General features: G+C 38.1%; 1 protein-coding gene and 1 long non-coding RNA gene across 2 annotated transcripts in view; both read left to right on the top strand.

Moving 5' to 3' along the window:
* Positions 1 to 552: 552 nt before the first annotated feature.
* The window catches only part of LOC135266782 (uncharacterized), a 32,713-nt gene continuing 8,142 nt past the window's right edge, over positions 553 to 25,123 (top strand). The window contains exon 1 of the long non-coding RNA XR_010334932.1: positions 553 to 1,067. This is a non-coding gene — a long non-coding RNA (uncharacterized LOC135266782). The remainder of the gene's footprint in view (positions 1,068 to 25,123) is intronic.
* LOC135266744 (putative nuclease HARBI1) lies at positions 11,366 to 14,275 on the top strand. The gene is made up of 3 exons (XM_064357980.1): positions 11,366 to 11,993; positions 12,042 to 12,150; positions 12,251 to 14,275. The coding sequence occupies exons 1-3, from the start codon at positions 11,863 to 11,865 to the stop codon at positions 12,416 to 12,418; spliced, it is 408 nt and encodes a 135-aa protein (XP_064214050.1). The 5' UTR covers positions 11,366 to 11,862; the 3' UTR covers positions 12,419 to 14,275.

The following is a 25,123-nucleotide window of genomic DNA, read 5'->3' as shown; positions in this document are numbered from 1 at the left end:
AATACCGAGGCATTTTTTTAAAGAGCTGTAAAATGTGTCAAAGACTGTCACGTTGTCACCAACTGAAACTTTTGTTAGCAAACTTGGATTCATCGTTATGTATTAATTTAAACATGAATCCAGGCACAAGTGAAAGATGCATTTTGGGTTGCACCTTAATATGTGCCAGGGTCGTCATTTATATTGAATAACCCTGTATGCTTTTGTACTAATGTGTTACAGATGTTTTTTTATTAAAATGTCTCGTAACAGTGCATAAAGTGCGGAAAATACAGTTTTAGCGGACGAATCGGATTTAGGACGATGCGACGAAAAAGCCAACTTCTTAATGAGATGAGTTCTTTAAAACTATTTTGCGGAAGTGTTGCATACAAACATTTTTGGTACTAGCTCTCTAAAACAACAAACTTGTAAAATTCTTTACATTTCCAGTCCACCCTCATCATAAGTGCAGTCGTTCGATAGTCAAGAGCAACGACTGATTTGTTAAAACAATATTAATTATTTTGTCAAATAATAAATAAATTAGAATCCGCAAAGTGTTGCTATAATGAATTTAAGTACTTGTCCTTTAAAATTATATTTTTTGGACTCAAAGTAGTTTCCAAAGTAACCATTTTAGATAGCGTGTACCAAAAGAAAAAAAATGTTCTGTTTGAATTTCCCGCTATTGCCGAGTTAGTTCGTTCGCTTAACGTTAGGCAGCGCTTTCGCAAAAGCGAGGGGTAGGTAGACAGAGAGATTCGGTTCTCCCTCTTTCTTGTTCTATGATGTGTTAACGTGCACGTGGCGGTTGTAAATTATTATAACTGATAATTATATTCTAAAAACGAAATACGGTGTTGTTCAAAACATCGATATTTCCCTTTCACCGGCTATCTACAGTATTCATCGACTTTTTCTACTTCTGTTTTCTGTGGCAACGAGAAACGAGTAATGACATTTGGCGATTTGGTGTAGTTTGTTTGTTGATGATAACGTTCGTTTCGTTGAATTACCGTTTATATAAAAGGGTACGCGAATGGTGTAAAGACTTTGTGATACCTGATAGCGTCTGGAAATGTAAGGTAAGGATTTATTGTTTTACTTTGAGGTTATGTGTTGAATGCGTCACAATGTGTAAAATAAACCATCAACCAATGGCGTCGCAAAAAGTTTCTATATTATTTATTGTAATCTGGGATGAATTTATGGTAATTTTTTACTTTAGCTACTTCTGTGGTTTCATTTTATACTTTTTAATGTCCGTGTTTAACTAGTATTGTAGGATCGAAAATGGTTCATTTTAAATGAAACATTACTTTTGTTGCTACATCTTTATTTTCTTACGGTCCTGATCGAACTGCTTTTGTAATACATTCGTACAGTATGAAATCTTAAGTAACAACTGATAATTCGTGACGCTTACTGATTAACATTTTTTGCCAATGCGCTCTGCTTATGCACTACATTTTTTATTATTACATTACTTTACACTTTTGTACTTTACTCCTACTCTTATCAATAGCTTAGTTCGCGGACAATTTTTAGAACTAATCCTGAACTAGCATAGGATTTATTTTTACAATGGAGTGGTATTTCTTCAATTCCAAGTGTCCCATCTGGTAACAACAGGTGCGGGAAGCAAGGATACATTTGTGTAAGGCGTTAGGGCGTAGGTGCTTTTACGGGTACTTTTTTACATTACATAACAATTTATCTATGACCTCTATACTCATCTCTAATGTAATCATAAGTACCATGTAATGTTAAACAGATACCATAGAAAAAGAAATTTTGGTAACTGTTTAACAGACTGGTTCTCCTTTAGCGCTACACGAATCGTTTCCTATTTATTGTCCTATTGAAACCCAAAAAAAGGTGTCGAAACGTCGACAATCAATTATACAGGACGCTTATTTTATCTGTTTTCGCCTTGAATTTTGAAAACAAGCAACCGATTATCCAATTCATAGTTAAACTTTGATTTTTAGAATTTTGGTTTTTAGAATTAACACATTTTTTCCTCCCAAAACTCATTGTCCTTCATTAGCCATTGTGTTTTTAGAGGATAATTATCTCCTAACCAAACACCTGAGAGGCAGGACTCTTTGTCAGCTATTTGGAGCTGCTTTTGAATTTGGTAATACTAATCGTGATTTTTATTGATTTTGAGAACTCTTGTCGCTGCTTCTTGTTTCCAAAAAGTTATTTTTTTTAAATAACTGCTTCCTCAAATTACATTTTTTTCTGGAACGCGGAGTATGGACACTTAATATCTACAGTGGAGTCCGAATCCAAAATCAGACCGTCTGGTGAAGCACCCAAAAATTCCACTTTTTGTTGACAAATAGACCACAGTTCACAATTGTAATATTTTCTTGCTGCATTAGTTGGAGCCTCGTTTTTTCCTCATATTAACCTTTCCGTGGTTGATGGACGGCACATTTAAAGTTTTTATTTGATATAACAAACTCTTAATTGTATTGGCAGAACTATTGGTAGCATTCATTTTACAAACTCTCCCAAAACTGGAAGCAGTAAGCAACTTTCTGCGTTCTTCGAGCCATTGTCCGGAGCCAGCTTGAAGCCTTGTGGACTCTTGCAGCGGACCCCTTTCGGCATTTGTTTTTTCTAATCCTTGAAGAAACGCCTTTTTGTTCTCTTCGAAAATTTCAGGAGTCATATCCGGTTTTTCGTAATTTTTTCTCCATAATCAGCATTTCCTTTATCATTTGTCGCTTGCACTTTTCTTTCTTTTTTTTTCTAGCCATTTCCCACGTTCTCATTGCTGTCCTACGCCTTTGAATTTCCATGGTTTCTAGTAAACGATTGCGAGACCTTTTCGAAATTCTTCCAAGATACGTGTGGGCGTGTTTGCTGTTGAAAGAAACTACAGCTGCCATACATGTTGTTTCGTATGATTGTGACAAGCTGTAATTTTATTCTTTTTCCACCAATGAATTTTGATACTATGGAGTTAAATCCTTCCACCACATTATTATCAGCATCACATAAGAAGCTTCTGGAATGACTTGCCAGAGTGCGTAAAATATTTTGAATTTGTCCCTTTAGTTCAGTGGAAATTGCTTCCCATGTGTTTGTATCCGATTTTCGTTGGCAGAAATAGTTTGCACAATCTTTGTGTTCTCCAAACACATGCTGGGCACAAAATATCCTGCCGTAACCTTCCAGCCGCCGAAACCTTATCCGCTTCTTTTTTCCTGTATGTTATTGCCGCTCTTATTCCTGAAATTGCATTCAAATTAGATTTTTATAAAACGGAGAACTTATTTTGCAATTTATACCTGTGGATAGCCGCATGATTTTATTTTTTATTACTAAAAAGTGTACTGTCAAAAACAGTAAGCAGAAATTTCAGTTGTTATTTACAAAAATAATAAATTACGTTATCATTCAAAAACCAATTACGTCATTAATGTTGCTATACTGTCATAATCATAATATATCTAGCATGCACAGCTGAGGCCTTTGAAAACTAAGATATTTCTTTTCAGCATATTATTTGCTATATTTTAAAAATTAACAAAGTGTAAATTAGGTTTTTATTAAGAATAACAGTGTACATTGGTGAGCACTTTTGACATTTCATTGACATAATCGTGGGCAATACTCTATCCTTTTTGACAAGGAAATGACAAAAGTGTCCAAAATTTTTTGCTCGCCACTGTAGGTGTCATTTTTTGACGAAACAAAGTCGTGTGAATTTTTTTAATGCTATAATTATTATCATTATTATCAATTTATACATTGAAATTTGTACAAAACAAAATAGCTCCAAAGCGTTATAGTTTAGGAAATAGTCCCGCAATAGGAGTTTACTGTTTTAAATTAAAGTTAGTAAACAAAGCACGTTAATTAGGGTTTTGTTAGGTGCTTCTAGAAGTGACTTTTAACTTTTGAAAAAGAGTAACCAAAACCAATTAAATTTACGTTAATAATTTCTGGGTAATAGAAAATTAGCCAGGTGTGTGTTCACAAATAAAGTACTTTCTAAATACCAGCCTTAGATAAAGAAATTATTAGATAAACAAGTTATCTATTGTAATACCGATTATAAATAATGTGAAACCCTTAAATTGTTATTAAGCGGCTAATCCCTTTTCTAGTTACATGGTTTAAGTTTCTCTGGGTTGGTTGTTGATCTCGATCAAATTCCTTTTTCAACGGAAACAAAAGTCATTATTGTTTTCGATGAACAAGATTAACAAGAAAGTGAGACGTGACAAATCTAATCATTTTTAACAGGCACTCAGACCCCCCGGTCGCATTGTAAATCTTTCTGCGGATTTGTTGGTGTTTTACATGCCAAAACGTAATTTTCTTTTGCATTATAGCATCTTCGGGTGTAAGCCCCAGCTTGAAGGCAGTGTATGGACACTTAATTTCCACCAGAGTTGTTGTCTTTGAGGCTTTTTTGTAATTTTTTGTTTGACTAATTTTTTCAAGTCGCTTTTTACAGACGCCTTACTTCCATGGGTCGAAGAATTTTTTATACCTGAGAGAAAATTCGTTTTGCAAAAACTTAGAATGTTCCATTTTGGTGTTTCAATTCACCACAGCAGCTGCACATCGCATTTTGTATGGATCCGATAAGGCGAAATTAATTCTTTTTTCACCAACGAATGTCGCAACTATTGAATTATATTGTTCGGCGGTTTTTTTACGGGTCATGATCTTGAATGAAATTAGCTTTTATTAGATAATTCGAACGTTATTTATTAATATGATTACACGTATTAGAGAATTTGCACACTTTCAAAAATGTTTCTAACCTCTTTCTCGCCACACCAGTCCTTGAATAGTCGATTCGTAGTTTTGTAAATTTTTTTCGATTTTTTTGTTCGCTACTTTTTTAATTTTAATTTTTAAATTTTTTACAGTTTCACACAAAATTTTGCATGCCACATGGCCATGAACTATCTTTTTTTATTCGAAAGATTATCTGGCTCGGTCTGCGCCTCACCAAATAATATTCATTATAATAAAAAAGTCTTAGTTCACGGCTTTGTATCATAAATAACTTTTATGAAGTTGCTATAGCTGAAATATGGCTTCCCCTAATATTAATATCGTTGTGGGGAAGCCCTAAATTAGAATGATTATTTGGCTTAGCCTGCGTCTCGCCAAATAATATTCATTCTCATAAAAAAAATTCTTAGTTCACGGCTTTGTAACATAAATAACTATTATGAAGTTGCTATAGCTGAAATATGGCTTTATCTAATATTAATATCGTTGTGGGGAAGCTCCAAATCTTCATTTTGTTTCTACATTTGGGCTATTGAAGTGATTTTCTATTACGCTTTGAATTCGGGATTTGCAAGTTTTGAGACACCCTGTATAAGGTCATTCGTTACTTTTGTAGCTTTTAAGAAGCATTGTTTCTTATTGTATAACTTTATTATACGTTAAGAAAAGAGGAAATTTTCCACACATGGCAGATGTCTCTTTAACACTGATAGCTCAGGACGAAGAAGCCTCGAAAAAGTTTGGTGATTTTCTTAAATTAAAGGTTAGTTTGTATAATAACTAATCTAATTGGTGCATATCAAAGTCAAACTGATTTTGTTTATAGTGTTTATGCACGGCTGATATTTAGTATAGTCAGCAATAACGAAATCAGTTCTTCATTGTTCTAGCAATAACTTTTTCTTAATATTAGTTTTTAAGTGTTTTGAAAAATGAATACACCATATCTACAAAAGCAAAACAATGCAATTTTCAAATATTCACCACCAATTCGCCAAGTCCATTGGCACTCATACGAGTATATTCTTTAGTGACCACCTCGAGTAATAAAGTTTATTACAGAAAACTTAACCGTAAAACGAAGGATTTAAACTGTAAACTGTCATTAAACTTCTTATTAAAAGTACTTGTCCGGGGTATCTATATTTAGGTATGGGGAGCATTTGTTTTCGAAGCACTTCTATTTCATTTCTTAAACTGGATGTTTGAAGGAACACAACTAACTCTATTTTTATTATTTTTCGTGTTTAAAACACAAAAGTAAAAAATTGGACAATACCACAGCAATGAGACGGACAGAACACGTCGTTGTCATGATCATCATATAATCTTACAAGATAAGGAGTACTTTAACTTTATAATTTGTATGTCTTTTCGACGATTTTTACGACTTACATGTTCAGTAATTTTTTTTGTCAATGTACTTGTTATTTTTGATTTCCTCTTTTTTCCTCAGATGTTTTAAGTGTAAGATTTTGTATTTTTTTTACCAATTTAGTAATTCATGCGCTGAATTGTCGTCTTTATCAATAGGCTCCTTATTTGTTATGTTATAATTGCTACAAGATGGTATGGCAGGTTCCTCGCGATGAATCTCTTATCCGTTCACGATTGTTTTAAATTCTCAGCAAGCGTAGATATATTTTTGTTAGGTTGGCCTCAGGTTCTGTCCGGTACTGTCTTTATGACGTTGTCTTGTCAAAAATTCGCTGTGTTGTCAGTTCTACTGCTTATTAATTTTAAATGTCGAAAATAATTTCTGTTGATAAGAAAGTGTGTATCAAAAGATGCTTTGAAGGATGCAAGAAAGATGATAATGAGTAGAATAACAATAAAAACGTATTCAATTATTTATTTAAAAAACGAAGCAAACTGACAACAGTCCTTGGTTGTCATCAATTATATTATTCGGAAATAAAATTAACTAGACGCCCTCTGGTGATGACTTTTGAATTATGTCGAAAACAGTAAAGAAATTTTCGTAATGCCACATTTAACTGACATCAACTGACATTTAATGAATTGTTCAACAATTTTGCGTCTATAGTGTTAATTACTTACAATAGAAAGAATTACTTTAAAAGTACGTACTAGCGTTGACTTTGGTTCTGTAGTTTTTCGTGGTATAAAGTGTTTATTGTTGGAACTTGAAAGTGGATAAAAAGTGAAAAATATTTAAATTTTGATTACAAAGTGTTACCAAACAGTTGTCTAATTAAAGATTATAAGCAATGGATCACAGCGAACACAAAGTTTGGCTCAAGAAACCAATAAATTAGTGAAGTGTTATGAATTTTAGGTTAGAATTTTCTACTGAAAAAATCATGAAATGCTGCGGTAAATCTACAAAACTACAATAAAGATTAACAACTGCTGATACATTTAAACGTAAATTATGCCAAAAGGTAGGCTTTTCAATGTCTTTGTAATAATTTTCCAATAAAGAAAGTGAACCAAACAGTCCTTCGTTATTCGTGTTTTCCTCGTCATCTCTAATTTGTCAACATTCGTTTCTTCCACCAAAGATACAAAGTCATTCCGCATAGGCATTACAATAATTGTGAAGCCTCAAAATTCGTACAACGCTCAAAATTTCCGAATAAACATTTTCCCGCCATTTATGGTTACTGTTTTCAACCTAGCTCAGTGGCGCTCCCAACGGTAATTTTACTTCCGAATAACCCAAAATAAATTTCTTATGACAACTCACAATACTGCCAAATAAAATGTCAGATTTTCATAGATAGTCCGATTTTAAAACAATCGTGAACGTTGTATCATAATGAACCGAAACATTATTAACAATAAATCCATGCATATAATAAACAAACTTACGCTTTGTGAGTAAGTAAATGAGATTGTGGGGACCGTATTTGTACGCAACATCGCCTTCTTCAATGAACTGCAAATAAAACAATGTTCTTCAAAGTGTCTTGAACAAAGAAAGAAAGAAGTAAAGTCTTCTTTATTTATTTTGTTCTTTTTGCGTGACCTGTAAGAGTAGAGATTTTACATTTATGTGTTAAAGTAATAGTCTCAATGCATTTAATCAAATACCATAATTAACAACACTATGTTGATTAACTTACTTGTGAAGCGTGATAATTACTTTATTTGCGCCTTGTTTGTTCTTCGAAACTTGAGTACACTTGACACAGTTTACAAGCTCACTATTGTAAAAGTTGTTTCTATTCACCTAACTAAAAACACTAACCGCTAACACTAAGTATTACTTAACACTCCCACAGAGTATTCAAACCTTAGCAAAACCCATGCAGATAGTTATACTAAAAAATCTTTTTATTTTGTCTTTTGTACTTGGAGTTTAATTATTTTATGTCGATTTTGGTGCTCTTACGTTGGGTACTTCATTATTGTTAAGCATACCTGTTTGTCATCAAAAGAATCATTTGTAGAATGTCATCTATGATAAACAATGAAAATGCATCTAGAGGAGATAAACGATTATCGATGTTGATTGTACAGTCATTCCACTGTTATATAATGTTGTAGTTTCTAGGTGTATTTCCAGTTCTCCACACATCTGGTCTATTTCTATCTCTAATTTTTTCTTCTGAGTCATCATTTTCAGCTTCATCGTCGGATACTGATTCTTCGGCAAGGGTTTCATTATCCGAACTGGAGTAATCATGGCTAGGAATGTACTCTTAATCCTCATACGAAGAGTTAGAACATGTATCAACTTTAGGCTCAGATTCACTTGAGAAAGTATACTGTTTTCTTTGTCCGTAAGAATAACATTTAATGAACAAACTAGGAACACTATCACCATTAAAGGTTTCTTGTTGAGCTAATACAATGTTTTTTAAATTTTTCTTATTTGCTTTGATAGATCTTATATTTTTATCTACAACAGTATTTCGCTGACTGTCATTTTCATTTTCATTGAAAGGCGCTACAACTACTAAAATAGAAAAATCGTAACTACAATTTACCTCTTGAAAATTTACCTTTATATGCCTCTTCAGGATTTAAAGTTTTTTCTGTTTCTGATTCTGCTATATTAGACTGTTGTTCATGTACCATGTGAAACATCTTTTTACTTAATCGTTAATAATTTGTTCTACTAGGTACGAGTAAATGGTTAGTTAGCTATAGAAATTATTTCCAACGCAGTGCGTTACCAGATACTAATATCTGGTAGTAGTAAAATGAATGCATCGGAAATACAATGGAGTGTTATACTCGAAAGTAAAAGTTTTTGAAAATTGCAGGTTCTGAAAGTAGACACAACATGATGTCTAGTAATATCGGTCTGAGATTTTTTAAATCGGCACTTTTTGTGTAATAATAGAAAGTTTGCGCTGTGACGTAAGCAATGTCTTTACTAATGATTCGTCAGTCTTTCGCTGCATACAATTAACGCTACGACCTACGTTTGGGCTAGTAAACGTCAAATACAAACGTCAAAATCATGAGTTGTCGATTGTGATTGTGTTGTGAGCTAACATTTTGCAGGAGTTTGTGTTTTGGTAAAATGACTGCTCCTGCATCACATCTGAAGTCGTATGTAAAACAACAGAGACAGAAATTAAGAAAAAACGTACGTCTTTCAAGCTGATTAGCGATTACTGATTGAATAACAAAATTGCACAGCTTGCAAAATGAAACGCACTTTTCTTTGTTCTTGTATGGCGTCTATTCGTCTCTCGCGCAGGTGCGGTACATTACATCTAATCGGGCGGGAAATATAATCAAAGTCCGTTCATGCCGCCACCCTTGAAAGGATTTTCAAAACAAAATGAATGTAAAAAATTAACAATTCTAAAAAAAAAACTAATAAAACATCACTTAAACACAAAGTTGGTTCACTGGGGTGATGATTCTCTTATTAAAGGCACAAGTTTTGTCACTGGTCGCTTAAGAACACCAGACGAGGTTTTGACAGTCACTACTCGCACTACCCCGTCCGAACCAGGGTGAATTTCGATGACACTTCCCATCTTCCACAAAAGCGGCGGCGTTGATTCCTTCAACAGGACAATGGTTTCTATTGGACATTCGTTGTCGGATGACATCTGCCACTTGGCTCGTGTTTGCAAGAGGTGCAAGTATTCCTTGGACCAAATGGACCAAAAGTATTGATTGAGTTGTTGTACTAGTTGAAACCTTTTGAGCCTGTTCTGCTTCATTTGTGTCAAGTTAGCTTCTGGCAAAGCCAAAAGGGATTCACCAACTAGGAAGTGGCCAGCAGTTAGGAAGAGAATATCATTTGGTTCAGATGACAATGGAATTAATGGTCGAGAGTTCAACACGGACTCAATTTGACAAAAAAGAGTATTAAGTTGATTGTTGATTTAACAGCCGATTCCCATAAACCTCCAAAATGGGGTGCCCTGGCTGGACTGAATTTCCATGATATGGAATTTTGACTTAAGAAATCAGACACTCTGTCGTTATGAGCATTTCTTGAGAAAAGTTTATATGCTTCGCGAAGATAGTTAGAAGCTCCTACGTAATTTGTTCCATTATCCGACCGAATCTCCTTACAATAACCTCGGCGAGCAAGGAATCGTTTTAAACAAGCTATAAATGCGTCGGTACTTAATAAGCTCACTATTTCTAGATGCACTGCCTTCACGCTAAAGCATACAAAAATGCATAAGTAGGCCTTTGTTATTTTTGCTCCGCGTGTAGTACTTGAACGCAACGAAAAAGGTCCGGCAAAATCTGTACCACAAATTGAAAAAGGTCTAGATGGAACGACTCAAGGTTTGGGAAGGTCTCCCATTAAAGGTTCTAGTGGTTGCGCGTCAAAACGTTGAGACACTAAACAAGAACGAGTAATTTTGCTCACTGCTCTTTTGCCACTAATTATCCAAAATCTTTGGCGGATGGCATGAAGCGTTCCTTGAGGTCCGGAATGAAGATATTTCAAATGATAATACAAAATCACGATCTTTGTAAACTGATGATCTTTAGGAAGAATATAAGGAAATTTTGAGTCAAAAGAAATGTGGCTATGCTTGATTCTTCCTCCTACTCTTAATAATTCGTTTTTATCGAGAAATGGGTTCAATGATTTTATTTTGCTGTTAGAAGATACAGACTTGTTTCGTTTTATGCATTGAATCCCGTCATGAAATGCTTCATTTTGAACGCATTTTATAATTAACTCAAGAGTATAATTAAGAACTTCTACAGAAAGAGGGCCTGTTTGTCTATTTTGTGGGTTTACGCAATTAAATTTAAACTGAAGACAAAATGCAACGATTCGCTGAAGTTTAATTAAACTGGAATACTTGTTTATGAGTTCAACAATCACATTGTCAGATATGTTGGTAACAAGAGACATAGTACTTTTCTTCATTTCCGGTAGTTCTCCAGAAAATGTTTTTAAAGATTTAGGCCAAAATGATTGATGAGAAGACAACCAACTTGGACCATGCCACCAATTGTTTGCGTTGGCAAGATTCGATGCTGTGGTGCCTCTACTGAGAAGATCGGCAGGGTTGTCCTTTGACTGTATATGATGCCATTCAGGGGGTCAATATTCGAAATCGTTCGAAAATATTCGCATGCGAAAAATTTCGTATGTTACTTTCGCACACTTTTCTTTTCGCCTATTCTCGAACTACTTCGAATTTAAGTTTCGCATTCGAAAATATACGCATACGAATATGGTTTGTAAATATGACAACATTGTAACGTAATGTCAAATTGGCATTTTTACAAGTCTTTGTTTTTTTCTTGAGATGGCAAACTTTGATGAAGTAGCGTTGCTGGCTGTTATTGAGAATGAGGAAAGACAGGAAATTGCAGCCGCAAATAGAAGACACGTTTACAACAATTACAATGCCTTTGATGAATGCTGTGATTCGTAATTTTTTTTTTAATTTTAGAGTTACTAAAGACGTGGCGCGATTTATAATAAATTTAGTTTCTCCATATTTACTTCCTCCTACAAGAGCTGGAAGTTTAGATAAAACCACAAAGGTAACGTAATTCTGGTTATTTAGTTATTTTGCAAATATTGGTATTGGGATATTAAGAGTGAGTAAAATGAAATGTTTAAATGTTTAGGTTTTGCTTGCCTTAAACTTTTATGGTACCGGTAGTTACCAACGTCCAGTAGGAAAAAATATTTTTATGGCAGTTTCACAGTCTTCTACATCAAGAGCAATTGATGAAGTGACAAATGCTTTAAACCACCAAGCCGTATTTAATCAATGGGTACATTTTCCAAGAAATTTGGTTGAATTAAGAAGTCTTAGAACTCAGTAATTTATAAGTTTTATTACAAATGTTACTATTTTTAAAAATTTTAGGTTTTTTAAAAATCAAGGTTTTGCGGGAGTTATTGGATGTTTGGACTGTACGTACGTGGCTCTGTGGCCCCCTAATATTTTAAACGCTAATATGCCTGAACATATTTTTGTAAATAGAAAAAATTATCATTCGTTAAATTTTCAGCTGGTAACTCCCTTTAAACGGTTAATATTACTAATTTTTTAAATACAAATTACTTTCTACATAGATATGTGACTCGGAGCTTCGAATCTTAAATGTTAACGCAAAGTTTCCGGGAAGCACTCATGACGCACACATTTGGAGGACCAGTAATGTGCAACCACTTTTGACAAATTTACATCAAAATGGACATAAAAGTTTTTTCCTTCTGGGTAATCTAATTTATATCGCTTAAATTTATCTTCACTAATCTATGCTTATTCGTGGCTTTTCAAAGGCGACAGTAGGTATCCATTAAGACCCTGGTTACTGACCCCATTTTTAAATGTAAACCCTGGAAGCCCTGAAGAGCGCTTCAACAGCCGCCACAAAAGTGTGCGAAGCCTAATAGAACGATGCAATGGCGTTTTGAAAATGCATTTTCGTTGCCTATTTAAACATCGTGCATTGCACTATGCATCACTGAAGGCATCAAAGATTGTCAATGCTTGTGTGGTTTTACACAACATTTGTCGGCACTTTAATGTCGAAGATTTTGTTGATGAAGACAATGCAGCAGGGCTAGATTTTGGTATTTACAATGATCTCGTGTATAACCAAAACCCTGACGAACCACTTCGTGTCAATAGAGATGTTTTAAATGGACGAAGATTTCGTCAAAATATTGTACGAAATTATTTTACATAAATACAGATTTTTGTCAAGGGTTTTATTTATACGTAGAAACAAGGTAAACTTCAAAATAATAAGAAACAGGCCAAAAACAAAAATTATGACAATTTATCAACAATTTTTACTGTTTCCATTCTTTAGTTGCCTCCGGAATTGCATTTAAAACTTCAGCAATTTCTTGCCACTTTTTACTGGCATCTTTTGCTGTTCATTGTGCCGAAAATTTGCCGCTTAACAGATGAGGACTACTTTTAATTAAGTTCACTAACAAATTTTTTTGTTCCTGACTGCAGTGGCGACTTTTTTTCGCTGAATTCGACTCCATCTCACTATTTAAATATGTATTATTTCGCCGATGATTTGACAGTATGACAGTAATTGACTTTTGATAATTAACACCCGCCTGCGCAAGTGCTATTCGATTGCTATGCACCCACTCGAATAAATCCGAACGCAAATCGTGCGAAAATATTCGCATTCGATTTCACTTAAACCGTGTGCGAATTAATGTATTCGAATCTGGAGAATAGACCTCCTGTACAGGGTGCAGGTCGCTCTGCCTTGCATCATTATACTACCTAATCCTCATTTTCAAACAATAGCATGTCTTTCTGTAATCATTAGTGGATCAAACAAAGTACCGCCTCCTTAATAAAATTTATCAATGTCCCGCCTGTGCATTTCGTAAAAAATGCATTGGAACAGTGAATCCATAATTTCGCACGTTGTTATGTGTAGTACGTCAACTTCTGGCGTTAACTGCTAATAGTGTCAGGTTATTAATGAGCTGTCAACAACGACAAAGAAAAACGCAACTAACAAAATCTCGACGGAAAGATACAACAAAACACCATATGCAATGGATATTTTGTAGTTTTGAAAAACAATTTACCGTCAAGTGCAGGATGTGTCAAATATTCCGCTCGAACTGTAGCGCTGACGAGAATAACTTGAACTTTACAAATGCCCAGGCGAGATAAAGTGTCATTCTATTTATTCTATACAGACGGCGATGATACAAAGCTAGCACAACCCTTTCCACTAATCGATGCTTCGTTGAAGACCTCTTCTTGCTTATTCGACCATTCGAAAGTTACGTTCTTTCCAGTTAACTTTGTTAAGGGACGCTTAATCGAAACAAAGTTCTACATGTTTCTTCTGAAAAAGCTTGCCGACACTAACAAATTGTCAAATGTTACGTTTCCTGGAGTTGGAAACTTCTCCACAAACATTGCTTTCTTACTTCCAGGCCTAATGCCTTCTTGCCTTTCTTCATGGCCTAGGTAAATCAATTCTTTCTTGAAAGAAGAAACGTTTCGCAAACTTTCTTCACTGGGATCTGAACGTTTTTGACAGCTTCTGTGTCGGTTTCGAAATCACAACAGACCCAATACTTTGTTCGTAGTTCTTTGAAATACTACAGGAGTGTTTACTAAACCAAATGGCATTTTCACGTATAAATAGAAAATAATGCATTGAATATTAGGGAAATTTTACTGTTTGCGCTATGGATTTTAACGCCTTTACTATTATAATATTCTCTTTTTTTAGGTATAGTTTTGCTTTTAAGTGGCTTCCAAAAGATGAGGCTGACACAGTTGAATTTATTAAATTGTCCAATTTTTTATGTAATTGTTTCTTAGTTGGACTTTTGGTATCTAGTGTATTTTTCTTAAATTTGTCATGATGAGGTTCTGACTCGGGCTCCAAGTTTGACAACATATTGTTATATGTTGTATAACTAGAGTTTTGTGAAACTAGAGTTCTGTGAAAATCACGGGTTCATCTACTTGAAAAACCATGACTTCATTCTCTATGGCATTCGCAACACTACATTCTTGCATTTTAATTACATCAGGGCTATCAGGCTTGTTCAACGAAGCTGAAATTTGTCACCGATTCTTGAACTTCGTAACCTTCCAATGAAACGTTTTTTATTATATCGAGCAGCTCTTAGCCAACAGATGTTAAGGTTTTTTTTTTTGGACAACCTCCTTCAGTCATGCCCGTTTCTATTCGATTTTTTTATTCTTTGCACTTCGTCCGGCTTCGAAGATCAGGCCATGTCTACCCAAGCATCAAATTATTTTGTTTATTCTTCAACACTGTCAAAATGTACGGTTTTTTTCCTGTGTAAGGAAAGTCTTGACTGTTTGACATTTCTCAATTCGAAACGTCAGATTATTTTTAACAAATTTAAAGCAATTTTATGCTTTGTTGAAGAATGCCTAATTCGAAGAATAAAATGTATTGACCTCATTTTCGTGTAAATCGGTTCATTTATTTCACCTCGTGGATGATAAACCTATCGTTATCACTGGACGTTTAAAACTTCACTCGGCAATAAAGCGTCTGATTTACACAAAAGTCGGTAAATAAATATTTATTTAAAATCAAAATTGCCGTCAATTTTTTTATGTAATTTAATATGTATTATGCCAAGGTAATGGCGTAAGTTTTTCTCTTCTCATATGCTCATACAACTGGGGGCTCTTAATTCTCATTACAAGACAAGTATATACCCAATTTAGAGTGTATGGTACCCCATGCTTATTTTTTTGGGAAGTTTCTATGCAGGTTGAGACTAATTCTTTTTGTTGTTCCGGTAGATTTCCAATAAAGTGTTCTAATTTATTCGTATAATTGGGGACAGATCTATTTGAGATACGTCTTAGCGCGTACCGAGACTAGATAAACCTAGATAAGAGCTCAAATTTAGGTAACTAGGGTGTTGAATGTTTGTTTGATGTGTTTGACAGATGACAAATGTAAACAATAATAAAAATTGAAATATTTCTTTCTTGTAGTAAAGTAGGACAAAATTTAAATACTAAATCACTTAAAAACAAATAAGAAAACGTTTAAATACGTTTCGTTGCTTGATTAGTTGTTTAGGTTAGGTTTGACCTTGTGACCTTGTTATGACCGTCACGTTTAGAAGCGAAATTTGCATTAAATGTGTAATGTCCTTTTTCCGGGCGGCTTTGTCGGAGATCGGGTTGCGGTTGGGCCTTTTGGAAAGCCTCAAGAGAGAGAGAAAACGGGTTTCTAACTCAAACCAATTATTGATTCTATCAAACTGTACAAATAAAAATAACAAATCCCCAAGATAAATAAAAGTAATAATAATAACTATCCCTAACTATATACACTATTTACACGGTTGTCCTCGGTCGTAATTTCCCTACCAAGCCCCAGGTCGGTCTGGGCGGTGGAGATGGTGTGCTGGTTTGATGCGCAGCAAGCACCACTCGTCGGAGCTCTAGGTCGGTCGGGTCGGTGGAGATGGTGTGCTGGTTTGATGCGCAGCAAGCACCACTCGTCGGAGAAGGTTTTGCCGGTTTGATGCACGGCTCGACCCCCAGAGTTACTCACCGGTTTGATGCACAGTGAGCAACTTCTGGAGAACGCTCGGTTTCGCCCTTTTATTGGCGACACGGTGTAAACAAACCGAGCGCCGGTGGTGGTGGAACTGACTTGAGCGCATGACTCTTACGTCACCATAGAATCGTCCGGAATCCGGATGCTTCATTACACCCCCCCCTTTCTTCAGAAACGGCATGACGTAATGCCGGATACGCCCGTCGCCTTGTCCGCCGTCTTCGGTCTCGGTGGCAGGAGGACCCATCGGAAGCCGCCGGTGGTTGTCGGGAATCTGAATCGGCATCGCCCCTCTGTATTACCCGCTGGCCGGAAAGTCCAAAGTGGGACTGCCAGGTTGATCGGTTCCGGCGCCGGTGGAATTTTCGGCAGTATCCTTGGCTTCGACCGGAAAACGTCCAGAACCTCCTGGGCGATGCTTTTGCCAGGGGTAACGGGTTTTTCCGGTTCCGGGGAAAACTGCACCGGAGTTTTCGGGGATTCCAGCCAGGCTGTCGGGCTTGCCAATATGGGGCTTGTTCCCAGCTTCTTAATAAGGGCCTCCTGAATCTCCCTTCTGCGGACTGGGGACGGTGTTGGCGGGAGCGGCGACACGAGACCTGGCAATGGGGATGCATATAGCTCCAGATAGGGGCTTTCCGGGGATTGTCCAAACAGGCGCACCAATTTTGTCTCGATGGACTCGGAGTGGCGGTTTCTCGGCGGTGTTGATTCCATCTTTTACTGCAAAATAAGAAATTTAGTGCGCGGGTTTTAAATCTTTGATATGGACGTTCTTCAGGATCTGTCCGGAGGAAGCATGTTTTAGGTTAAATACTACAGGAGAGAGGACTTTGGTGATTATGTACGGGCCGGAATATTTGGGAGCGAGCTTGGCAGCGAACCCTCGAGCGGCCGAAGACAACACGTGATCTCGTTTCATAACGCGGTCACCTGGGTGACATGACCACTCTCGACGGCGGCGGTCATAGTACTTCTTTTGCGTGGTGAATGCCCTAGAAAGGTTTAGTCGTACTAGTTCGAACTGTTCTTGTAGCTCCTGAATCCTTTTCGGGTATTCCTGGATCGCGGCGTCCTCTGTTTCCGGGTCAAATCCGATTTCCTCATTTTTGTCTTCTTGTAGTAGCGCCGAAGGCATCCGGAGTTCGTGCCCTAAGTTCAAATAGGCTGGGGTGAATCCAGTGGACTCATGTTTTGACGAGTTGATAGCCATGCGGAAACTGCAAAGATTTTCGTCCCATTTCCTTTGGTTTTCTTCACAGTATTGGGCTATCATTGTCTTTAACACTTTGTTCGCTCGTTCCACTGGATTTGCCTGCGGTGTGTAAGGCGGTGTTAATCGGTGCTTTATGTGGAAGTCTTTCATCAGTTTATTTAGAAGTCGGCTCTCCAGTTGAGTTCCGTTGTCGGTTATGATTCTTTTCGGGCACCCAAATCGAGTAATTATATTTTCGTATAAAGTTCTTGTCACGACAGGTGCGGTGGCCCGACGCAAGGGCTGAACTTCTATCCATTTTGTAAACCTGTCTTGGCAGACGAGTACGTAGCTGTTGCCTTTTGATGAACGGGGAAGTGGGCCGACCAAGTCCACACTTACGGTGTGCCACGGTTCGTATATTTTGTAGGGTTGCATTAGTCCGGGTCTCGCTTGTTGGCTGGACTTGTAACGTTGACAGTTTTCACAGCTCTGGACATATTTTGCGGCTTCTCGAAACATTCCGGGCCAATAATATTTTTGTGCAAGTCTTGCAGTCGTCTTTGCGATTCCTAAATGACCAGCGGTTGGGACGTCGTGATTTTCAAACAAGACTTGCTTTCTTTGACCTTTCGGGATACACAATTTCCATTCTTGCGCTCCGGTGAGTCCCTGGCTGTTCATAATGTGTTTGTATAATCGGTCGTTTTCAATCTTAAAGTCCGGAAAGAGATCTGGGGTAGCTGATACCTCTTCATATTTTTGCCGGTACCATCTGTCGATGGGGTGAGCAGTCTCAATCGCCTCTATCCCGGATTTCTGCGGCATCGGGTTACGAGATAGGGCGTCGGCGACTTGATTCAACACTCCCTTCCGGTATCGCACCTCAAAATCATATTGTTGTAACGTCATGATCCATCTCGCTAGGCGGCCTTTGGGTTCTGGTTGTTTCATCAGCCACTTCAGGGGCTGGTGGTCGGACTCTACGACGAAGTGGTATCCCTCGATGTACGGCCTCATTTTCTGGATCGCCCACACAATTGCCAAACATTCTTTCTCTGTCGTTGAGTATTTCGTTTGTTGATCCGAAAGACTACAACTAGCATAGGCGATCACCCGGTCGCCTCCATCGAGGTTCTGTATGAGGGCCGCACCAAGTCCTAGGTCACTAGCGTCGGTCTGTAAAACAAAAGTCTTTGTGAAGTCGGGGCAGGCCAGAACGGGTGCTTCGGTGAGTAGTTGTTTGATTTTCTCGAATGCTTCCTTCTGTTCGTTTCCCCATTCCCATTTCTGCTTCTTCTTCAGAAGTCGGTTTACTGCGGCGGCGACTTGAGAAAATACGGGCACGAACTTCCGGTACCAGGAGGCTATTCCTAGAAATCGACGAAGTTCCTTGACATTAGTTGGTGGTGGTAATTCCAGGTTGGCTTTCACTTTCGAGGGATCGGTGCTAACTCCCTGTGATGAGACAATATGTCCCAGATATTCAAGCCTTGTTTGACTAAAAGAGCATTTTTCCCAATTTGGTGTCAGCTTTGCCTTTCTTAGCTTACGGAAGACTGTTGCCAAGTTCTCTTGGTGCTCTTCTTTGGTCCGTCCCAGCACAATGATGTCATCCAAATAGGCGAATGCACCACTGTCCATTTCCGGACCCAGGACCCGGTCTAATAGTCTTTGGAACGTTGCTGGTGCGGAATGGAGACCAAATGGCATAACTTTGAATTGAAATAATCCCCGGTTCGGCACGGTGAAAGCTGTTATGGGCTTACTTTCTTCGGCGAGAGGAACTTGCCAATATCCTTGTTTCAAATCAATTTTAGAAAAATATTTCGCCCCACGTAATTTGTCTAAGATCCCATTAATGTGTGGAATCGGGTATGCATCCTTTTGCGATACGGAATTGATCTTACGGAAATCGATACAGAATCTCTTCTTTCTCCCATCCTTTTTGTCGGCTAGGACAATTGGAGAACTCCACGGGCTCTCGGATGGTTCGATGATGTCTTCTGTGAACATCCGGTCAACTTCCTCATCGATAATCTGCTGCATTGCCGGATTTTGGGGTCGGTACCTTTGTTTTATCGGAGTCGGGTTTGTGAGACGGATTTCGTGGACAGTCATATCTGTTCTCCCTTGGACCTCAGCGAAATTTTTAATTTCACGTTCAACAAAACCGTCCCCAACAATGGCGGTATCCACTGTCGCTGTTGCGGTTTCAACAGGTTCGGAAGGGGCGGTGCTGACGTCGGAATCGGTCCTTTCGCTGGTCACAAGAGTTAGCGGTGTCTTTACGCAGACTAAGACTTGTCCCTGTCGAGAAATTTCTCCGGTTTCAAGATTTAATACTAGCTGTTGCTCCATGATAAAGTCCAACCCCAAGATCATTGGACTAGTTAAGTTCGGACAGAGCAGAAAATCACAGGAAAATTCTAAGTCATTTGCCTGGAATTTGATGTTAAAGAACAAGTTTGTATCGACGGTTACCCCATTTGCCATCTTGGCTTGCATCCTGGAGGATAAAAATTGTGGCTGCAGTCCTTGACTTATACAATGTTTGGCCGTCTCTTCGTTGATGTAGGAGAGCACGGACCCGGTGTCAATCAGGGCCGGAATTTCTTGGTTTTCTACCACAATTTTCCACAAGACTCGGCTATTATTCGCAAAATCGGGGAAAACTTGTCCAATCGGGTACGGTGTGCCGGTAATGTTCCGGGGACTGGTCGGAGCCTTTTCGGGTGCAGTCCCCTTTGAATTTCCCGGTTTAAAGGGGCAGGGACACTCGATCGATTTTGCCCCTTGGCGTCCACATCTTGAGCAGAACAGTATTGCTGGTTGTCGGCATTGTAGGCGTGTGTGGCCCTTTTGACCGCATCTCCAACATAACCTTTCTAAATCAGACTGTTTGTTGCTGTTCGAGCTCCATGTGGGTCTTGGTGCCGGTTTTGGTCTTTGTAATGACGTTTGTTGCGGAGTGTTCATCGAAAATCCGGGCTTTGCCTTTGTCCAATTTGATGTGGTACTCATGCAGCTCTTCACGTCTGATTTCGACCGTCTTATTTCCTGAGTCAACCCTTCGTATTCCTGGATTTGGTCCAATAATTCCATTACGGAGCGGACGTCGTTTTTGCGTATGTATTGTCGGTACTCTGGGAGCAAGTGTTTGTATATACAATTCAGTTCTTGGTCCCTTGTCCATCCTCCGTGTCGCCGGATCAGAGTTTGCAACTGGATTACGAAGTCACGGCCATTCTCCTGCGGTCTCTGCACCCTCCGGAAGATTTCTTCTTCAAGGCCCTCACGGTACTCTCGAGGAAAATAAAATGCTCTGAAAACCCTGACGAAATCGTTCCAAGAGTGAATGTCGCTTTTCTGATTCCGGTACCACAGGATTGCTTGATTCCGGAGTAATTCCGGTAATGCCCGTACTAGATGGTTCTTTGGTATCATGTATTCTTCGGCCAGTTCCTCAACACGTTCTAGGAAAGAAACTGCATCATTCTTACCATCGAAAGTAACGTTCCACTTCCGGATTTGATTCACAAAATCCAGGTGAGCTACCGGATTAATCACTGGTTGTGTTTCTAACGACGATAGTCTAGGAGCGGGGTACGTGAACGTCGGCTGTGGCATTTCGGTGGCAGGTCGTCTCGTATACCATCCTTCAACCTGGGTTGTGGAGGTGTTGATTCCGGTGTACCCTCTGGGAACAGTTCCGGCTTGGGGCGGTACGTTGAAGGAGAATACGTTCGGAACATAGGTCGTCGTGAAAGCCGTCATCGTAGACTCCGTGTTGGTTATTTCCGGAGTTGTTCCCACTGCGGCCGCATTCTCTTTGACAAACTGTCGGAGACGACGTCGTAGTTCCTCAACGGTACCTTCGGTGGAGAGTCCAAATCTCTTCAAGTCACTGATTAGTTCCTGTTTCCTCAAACGGTAGATCCATCCAACTCTTATGTCTCCAGCTTCTGTGTCGGAATCCAATTCGTCGTCGGTGCCAGACATCTTGTACTCTCTCTCTTACCTTTTCCTTCAGACCCTTCTCAGTCCCTGCTCGGGCGCCAAAATTTGTAATGTCCTTTTTCCGGGCGGCTTTGTCGGAGATCGGGTTGCGGTTGGGCCTTTTGGAAAGCCTCAAGAGAGAGAGAAAACGGGTTTCTAACTCAAACCAATTATTGATTCTATCAAACTGTACAAATAAAAATAACAAATCCCCAAGATAAATAAAAGTAATAATAATAACTATCCCTAACTATATACACTATTTACACGGTTGTCCTCGGTCGTAATTTCCCTACCAAGCCCCAGGTCGGTCTGGGCGGTGGAGATGGTGTGCTGGTTTGATGCGCAGCAAGCACCACTCGTCGGAGCTCTAGGTCGGTCGGGTCGGTGGAGATGGTGTGCTGGTTTGATGCGCAGCAAGCACCACTCGTCGGAGAAGGTTTTGCCGGTTTGATGCACGGCTCGACCCCCAGAGTTACTCACCGGTTTGATGCACAGTGAGCAACTTCTGGAGAACGCTCGGTTTCGCCCTTTTATTGGCGACACGGTGTAAACAAACCGAGCGCCGGTGGTGGTGGAACTGACTTGAGCGCATGACTCTTACGTCACCATAGAATCGTCCGGAATCCGGATGCTTCATTACAAATGGGCCATTAAAAGCCTCAACGAGGGTTTGGGGAAGCATTGTCATGTCCCAATTATCTGACCCCCCTGCTGCTAGTTTCACGGGTACAGTACAGAATTACCATTAACCTGCTCCAAGATCAAAACATTTTCATTCCTGGCGTTTGCTATAATACATTTGGACCCTAGATTTGGACTGACAAAATTAATAATGAATTTTAGGAAATCATATTACATATTACCGTTTCAAAAACACTTGTGGAGGAATTCCTTTAGCCCTTATTTGGTCCTTAGGATCCAGACAGTTACAGTAATTCGTGATACAAATTGAAACCACTTACCAGATGTAGGAAAGAAATTAATTTATAGCCCTAGCCTAAAACTGTGGAGGACGTTACCCTGCACTCAGATTTTATGAATTACATGAAAAAAGTAGAAGTATGATAAAGGATTTGTATAGTTCTCTGTGAAATTGCAAAACCTTTACGGCGGTCACTATCCTTTATGAAATTTACTATTAACAAAATAACCGACCTTTCGAAACTCAAGTAATTACGGAATACGAGGAGGTTGTCCCCCTTTGTTTTGCAGACTTGTAAAAATATATAATCTGTCTATGAATGAATGTCGGACCGTATTAGGTATTAAAAGTTTGTCGCTTCTTTCAAGAAAAAACGAACGATGTCTTACTGGTTACTTGGGTAAATAAAAATTGATATTTTTCAGAAATTTCATAGAAATAAAATAGTTAAATGCGGCAAATTCAAATTTCAGAACCACCTGAGATCCTACACTCTTTTATAAACAGTTCGTACAACAAGGATGGATATAGATTCAAAAAATATAAGGTCGTGGTCGAATTGGTTCCCAATAATCTCTATAAGTATAATTCTGTAAAAGGGGATGGTCGAATTGGTTCCCGGGTGATGGTCGAATTGGCTCCCGCATGAGCAGGTAGGTAAAAAGGATTAAGCCAAATATATGTTAATATTTTAGTTTTAAAGCTGGTAGAAATGTTCAAATAATTATTTTCTTGGCACAAAATCCAACAACAAATTTCATTTATTCATGGCTAACTGGTTATTTAAAAAAAAAGGAGAATGTAATTTTTTAAGTCCAATGCTCTCCTGTAAATTTCGTAAAATGTTTCGTCAAGTAATGACTATTAAGACAACTCACATGATGACGTTGCGTTCGTTAATATGTCTATTAATACTATTAAAGCATCAAAATGGAGACAAATTACAAATATAATTTTAACATTTTTCGACATAGTACCCATTAAGTACTATGCGCCTTCTCCATCGTTTTGGAAGTACTTGAAGAAATATTTATCCACAGCCTTTAAATTGTTAAAATACGATTTGTTTTTGAACTTGTAAATTTGTTCATACACTTACAAACGCCATTTCTGTTATCATAATACTTTAATCTGTTTATCTTACCTACCTGACCGACGGGAACCAATTCGACCATCCTCGGGAACCAATTCGACTATAATTAGAGAGGATTACAGAATTTGGGAACCAATTCGACTCGTCCCAAATATAATGCTGATCTGCGTCATGAACAAAATATTTCGTTTGAGTAAGCTATGTAAGATTTCCTGCAACTATCCCTACTATCAATGCACTACACTTTTACATACACACAACATATTAATCCATTGACAAATGCATTCATTCAGTCTCAGCAATCATAAGTACAATTTCCTCTTTACTTTCAACATCTGACATTCTACTTTCTTCATTCATTGCCACGCCACCACATTCGTACTGGGCTATACTATATTACATACGCCACTACTTGTTGCTTGCTCCTTGTTCCTCATTCACCATCAACGTATCTTCTCTCTTCAGCCGATTCATTCACACTTCATTAACTTCATTACCATAATCTTCATTATCCGATAATGACAATAAGCTAAAGTCAGTATCAGATTCAGACTCTGCTAATGAAATTATCACGGGAGGAATATTATCCATACTGGTAAATGCACCCATATATCTTGCCCAGTGGTCCTTAATCAGTTTTTCACACTATTTTTTCACATGTCCAAGTAAAACTGGAAAGCGCTTCTTGCCATAAAGCCCTAACCGTGTCTTTTGACGATGGCCGGGACCTTATGTGCTTATTATAGTAAGTTTTACTATACCCCCATGCCAGTTCAATAGGATTGTATTGACAATGGTAAGGGGGTATTCTAAGAACCTCACACCCATTTTGCTTCAGTAGCAGCTCATCAATAACAAATTTCCTATTAATTTTGTCTGCCGAAAAAGGTTTAATTAAATCCCGCAATTGTTTTTTTGTTAATCCCTCCCCAAATTCAATATTATGAATTACCAACCACTCTTGCATTACGCTTTTGTTTGCATTAAAGGTGGGCGTTGTCCATGACCACTACGTGTTTTCCCTGCATTTTACTTAATACAGGGATAAGTTAATTTTCCACCCACCTTTTAAACAATGCGTGGTTCATATTTTTGTGGTAGTCACGATGTTCAATTCTGCTGTCCAAAAAAAAAAGCTACAACCCTCTGTGAACCCCCCAGATTCACATCTTGCATGCAAAATGGTAAAGCGCTTTCCCTCATTCTTTATTTTGATAGGATTAGCTCGACGGTCATCATCTTTTACCCACATTCTCAACTGATTTCCATTCTGGTATATCCACGTCTCATCTCAAAATATAAAATTAATTTTTTATTGTAGGTGTTGCAGGTACCTTCGCAAAAAAGTAATTTTTTTCGAAACCAAATGTGGGCTTTCCGTCAAATTCTTTCGGCCATTACATTTTTTGAATCTACACCATAGATTTTACCAATCTACACAGTTTTGTTGGATGACTCGAAATTCAAATTTTCTCTCGCATAATTATACAAATCCTCCATCGTAAAGTACTGGTTTTTCTCATGCAATTCATATACTCTTTTCGACAGGTCTTCCTTAAAACACATATCTGTGTGATAAGGAAAATTCTTCTTCGGTTTTCCAGTTTTGGCACTTTTTATTTCTTCCCCACGTTCCGATTGTTGGACGATTGTCCTAACTTGATTTTCACAAATC

Source organism: Tribolium castaneum, chromosome 7 (assembly GCF_031307605.1).
Source record: "Tribolium castaneum strain GA2 chromosome 7, icTriCast1.1, whole genome shotgun sequence".
Lineage (NCBI taxonomy): Eukaryota > Metazoa > Arthropoda > Insecta > Coleoptera > Tenebrionidae > Tribolium > Tribolium castaneum.
This window is presented reverse-complemented; position numbering and strand designations above follow the sequence as displayed.

Bases quoted from the DNA above. Each gene is read 5' to 3' on its own strand.
- LOC135266744 (XM_064357980.1), top strand. From the start codon at position 11,863: ATGGCAGTTTCACAGTCTTCTACATCAAGAGCAATTGATGAAGTGACA. The intron at 11,994-12,041 runs GTAATTTATAAG...TAAAAATTTTAG, and splicing joins TTAAGAAGTCTTAGAACTCA to GTTTTTTAAAAATCAAGGTT. The intron at 12,151-12,250 runs GTAAATAGAAAA...CTTTCTACATAG, and splicing joins ATATGCCTGAACATATTTTT to ATATGTGACTCGGAGCTTCG.